The sequence below is a fragment of the Salvelinus sp. IW2-2015 genome, linkage group LG35, assembly GCF_002910315.2.
Source record: "Salvelinus sp. IW2-2015 linkage group LG35, ASM291031v2, whole genome shotgun sequence".
Classification (NCBI taxonomy): Eukaryota; Metazoa; Chordata; class Actinopteri; order Salmoniformes; family Salmonidae; genus Salvelinus; species Salvelinus sp. IW2-2015.
Window position 1 is genome coordinate 12709881 of NC_036874.1, and position 5002 is coordinate 12714882.

General features: G+C 42.5%; 1 protein-coding gene across 1 annotated transcript in view; it reads left to right on the forward strand.

Annotated features, from left to right (window-relative positions):
• LOC111959151 (myomesin-3-like) overlaps positions 1-5002 on the forward strand; it is a 78935-nt gene that overhangs the window by 50978 nt on the left and 22955 nt on the right. The window contains 2 exon segments of the mRNA XM_023980624.2: positions 170-275; positions 4776-4881. Of these exon segments, the coding sequence (XP_023836392.2) occupies positions 170-275; positions 4776-4881 (212 nt within the window).

Genomic DNA, 5002 nt, shown 5'->3' on the forward strand with positions numbered 1-5002 from the left:
AGGTGTTCCTAATGTTTTATACACTCAGTGTATAAAGTATGGCTTGTATACAGTTCAGACGATACAGCCAACAATTCCAATACTAGTTGATATTTGGAAAGGATTCATACTAGCCTGGTCTAAGATCTGTTTGTACTATCTTGCCAACTCCTATAGTCATTGTCGATAGGAGTTGACAAGACCACACAAACAGATCTGGACCAAGCCCTTCGCTCCGTCTCCCTCACCCTGAAAGGCGTGCACAAGGAGCAGGAGGGCATGTACATGGCGTCTGCGTACCATGAGCGGGTCAAGAGCAATAAAAAGCCTACGATTTTGCTGTCCAAAGGCTAGGTTCTGTGATGTTTTGTTGTTGATTGTGATCTTGTGGTGGTGTCTTGTGTTATCTTGTGTGAGCGGGTTTCGGGTTTCGAGTTGTTTGTCTTGCCACGTATGAAACAATCGATTTCCATACACACTCATGACAACTCTGAGATTTCGAGTTGCAACTCGATATCATAGTGTTCTCGAGTAGAACTATATATGTGTGGCCACCGAGTATCTTTTGGGTGCAGTGTGTCTGAGATTCTCCGTTGCCGAGTAGAGGGCACTTGAAAAAATTGTGGCTACTCACCCAAACCTATTAAACCTTTTCGGCATAATAAGACACCAGCAATGCCGAGAGTTAGCAAGAGGCAAGCTGCCATTTCTGACCCGTGTTATGATCTTCAAGCAACTAAGCCCAACACTACATAAAAAAGTGCTTCTTCCCAAAGTTGCCAGGTGCCAGTAGACGGCTGCACGAGACCTTAAAATTACAGTCATAGGTCCCACAGGTAGTCTCTAGTGTAAGTGGCAATAATAAAGAAACCACAATGCCAAGAGCAAGGCAGCGTGCCAGCTGACCTGTTAATGATCTCAAGCAACTAGCCAACACTACCAATAAAAGTAGCTTCTTCTCCAACAGTTCGCTTGGAACCTTTAAGAAGGCGTAATTTTTCTGGTGTTTGAGCGAGTGTTTAGTGCGTTCTTCGCAACAACACAGGGTGTCCCTTAGTACATCGTTGTCCACTAGGCTTGAATTTTTAGACAAGATCACACCAGGTGCGACGTTCTTCATCGAAACATAGTTAACAACCCTTAACCACAACTTCATCACACTTCGTTGAATATTAATTTTTCTTTGATATGACTTCACAACGTCCGCCCCACCAACCCCTCACCCACCCCTCTCTCACCCTTGATCCCTCTAGTCCTACGTGTTCTCCACCTGAATATTTCCTTCAATGACTCACTCAACCCGAATCTCGTGCCCAAACCTACCCTCCACGCCCACAGCCCCACTGTTTAATGCCACCCTCCCTCTCTCTTAATACTCCCCATCTAAATCACACCAACCCAATTGACCATTTCTGCATAGCAATTCGTGCCTCACATTGTTTCCTGCAGTCAGTTTAATTTTAAAAATAGACTCTCTAATACTCATCTTATAGACAGAATCACCCCATCTTTTTTGCTAATCATGCAATCTTCGCTTGCTTTTTTCTGGAATATGTCTTATTAAAAAGTTATAGTAATTCATTTCGGGAGTGGAAGTGGATTTTTGTGTTCCCCTCTTGAAATTTAATGTTCTACTTCTAGCTCAAGATGCGAAGTGCATTTAGGAGGTTCAAATTCGGATGGAGAGTAGTAGGAAGAGACATGAGGGAGCTGTGTGTGTTTTGTTTGCGCCTTTTGAGCCTATAATTTCGGAGGTAGGGAGGGGCCATATTGGAAGCGGAGGATAAGATGAGTGGGGTAGTGGGTAGGGATGAAGGAAGAGAGAAAGGAGACAGAGAAAGGGCCTGTGGTGTGAGCCTAAGGTACGGAGAGACGGGGAGAAAGGGAGAGGGAGGGAAAGGAGAGAGGAGAGGGAGGGAGGGAGAGGAGGGGGAGGGGAAGAAAGGAGGGAGAAAGGGAGGGGAGAGGGAGGGGAAGGGAGGGAGAAAGGGAGAGAGAAAGGGGAGGGAGAGAAATACAGCAAAGTAAATGATGGACTGAGTGGTCTACTAGTTCAAAATGGTCTTCAATAGAATATGTCAAAATAGCGAGATGTCTGACATTTGACCGCAAGGACATTTATGACTAGTCATGCTGATACCTAGGCAATTGGTCATGACTCATTGGCCTTAAAGCTGAGATCTGCAAAAAGTGAAACAGCGCCACTGGTCACCAAGGCACATTTGTTATTGTTATTGCGTGCAATGATGTCAGAGGGTGAAAAAAGTGTTTTGGGGTTTGAAGTAACGTATCTTATTGTTGTAATACGCAAACGGACGTGGCAGTTTCACCGCAACGGATTCCAACTTCAATTTCTCACACTTGCAGCATAAACAGTAAGAAAGTTGGAAAGACATTTTAGTTGACATTTCTCTACTCTTTTGTTGGTGCAAAAGCAACAGATCTCTCAAGCCTCAGAGAATAAAAAAACGGGTCTGATACATGTCACATCTTATCTCTTTAATCCTCTTAACATAATTCCCTCATTCCTTCTCTCTCTCCTATCTCTCACTCGTATCTCTCCTTCTCTCTCCATCCTCTCTTTTTCTCTGTCTCTGTCTATTGCTCTCCTTTGCGCTGTCTTCATAACTAATGCCGTTTGAGGACCTGTTAATCTTACCTCCAGACAATGCATCACCCTTCCCTGGTCTTGCTTTCACATGGCTGCTCCAGACAGACTTTGTGGGAGGGTTTAATTGAACTGCTGTGGATTACATTACCTTGCTGGCTTTTAATCATCCCTCTCTCCCCTCTCCCCCTCTGCCCCCTCTAATTTTTACTCCTTCAATTCAATGGGCTTTATTGGCATGGGAAACATATGTTAACATTGCCAAAGCAAGTGAAATAGATAATATACAAAAGTGAAATAAACAATAAAAAAAATGAACAGTAGACATTACAAATGCCATATTATGTATACATACAGTGTTGTAACGATGTACAAAAGGTTAAAGTACAAAAGGGAAAATAAATAAGCAGAAATATGGGTTGTATTTACAATGGTGTTTGTTCTTCACTGGTTGACCTTTTCTTGTGGCAACAGGTCACAAATCTTGCTGCTCTGATGGCACACTGGTATTTCCCCCAGTAGATACGGGAGTTTATCAAAATCCTTCTCTCCCTCACTTTCTCTCTCTTACTCCCTTTTTTCCATCTCTCTTTCCCTCTGCGTTGCTCTCCATGTCCCTGTCTCCCTCTCTTTCTCTCTGTGTCCTCTCCCTCTCCAGCCTTTCAATTCAATTTCAATATAAAGGGCTTTATTGCCATGGGAAACATATGCTTACATTACCAAACCAAGTGAAATAAACAAAACAGTAAACATTACACACAAAAGTTCCAAAATAAATAAATACCAAGGACATAGGTTGAGGTCTCATATAACCTTTTCACACTACTAAGCCAAGCTGGCCTGCATACCTGAATTTTTTTTTTTAGGAACTTTTATTCAAATAGGCAAGTCAGTTAAGAACAAATTCTTATTTACAATGACAGCCTAGGAACAGTGGGTTAACTGCCTTGTTCAGGGGCAGAACGACAGATTTTTTGCCTTGTCATCTCAAGGATTCGATCTAGCAACCTTTCGGTTACCTGCCCAACGCTCTAACCACTAGGCCACCTGCCGCCCCAGGCCAAAACAGTATGTTTTGCGTTGGCACTATAGTGTGAAAAGGGGATTAGAATTACTTTGAGGAGGTAAATTGCAATAAACTACTCTCAGGGTAAATTCTAGAAGTGCAACGTGCGCTCTCAATATGTCACGGATAATGAATAGATCCACTCAGGTGTACGTTCCATCTAAACGATAAGAGTTATCTTAGATATGAGCTATCGTTGTTTACTCAAAATCAACAACACACAGCAAACAAGACTAAACTGTTGGGCCACAACTTACTCTGCAGTGTGTGAGGAAATTGGATCGGGCAGATAAAACCCCAGCCAACTTTGATGTAATATCCATTTGGCAAAGCCCAAAGAAGATGGATGATATGCGTGATAATAATTCAACATGGAACACAGCGTTAACAGCATCAAAGCCCTCCCATAGGTAACAGGTGCTCACTAATCACTGAAGCTGATCGATGTGCGTGTGTGTGTGTGTGTGTGTGTGTGTGTGTGCATGTGCATGTGTGTGTGTGTATGCATACTTTCATCGTACTTACACATCTTCTCTATCATGCATGCAGAGGGCACATTAAAAACTAATGTTAGGTCTCTCTGATGTCTTATACAATATATGAATATATATATATATATATTATATGCATCAGAGAAAGACCTAACATCAGAGCCCTAACCTTCCAGTTGCCTAGCAACACATACACAGCTTAATGTTCTCCCATGCTATTTCCTTACTTTGTTTGCTTTCCCAGGTGGCATTGCTTCATGTTCAGTATTGATTTATCAGCATTTGACGGCTGCTTTTCTTCTTCACATTTTCTTCTAAATGAGTTGTGAGACTTGTTATTTTGAGATTATATATTTGGCTTGAAAAATGATTGTCCTTTGTTGGCTGAAATGTGTTTTTCTTTAATGCAATCAAAAATGTTTACAAATGTATTTTATAATGACAAAATTATATTTCATGGAGCAATAACAACATTGGGGAATGTTGCGCTAAAAACAATTTTCTAAGTCATAAAGTTGTGAAATAAATCTATTTGAAGTCTCTGATCTTCTCCTTTCCCTTCTCACATTGTCTCTTTCTCTCTCGCTCTCACTCTCCCTCGCTCTCTTCCACTCTCTCTCCCTATTCCCAGGTGTGACATTGGTAGTGGGCAGTGGGTGAGTTGTAGTGACACCATTCAGAAGGCATGTCACTACCCTGTGAGGGGTCTGAGTGACAGCACCATCTACCAGTTCAGGGTGTGTGCCGTCAACCAGGCAGGTGTGGGACGCCCCTCATAGGCCACCAAGCCTGTCATCACCACCTACCCTTTAGAACACACCAGAACTATGGGTAATCTGCACACTCAGATTTACACAC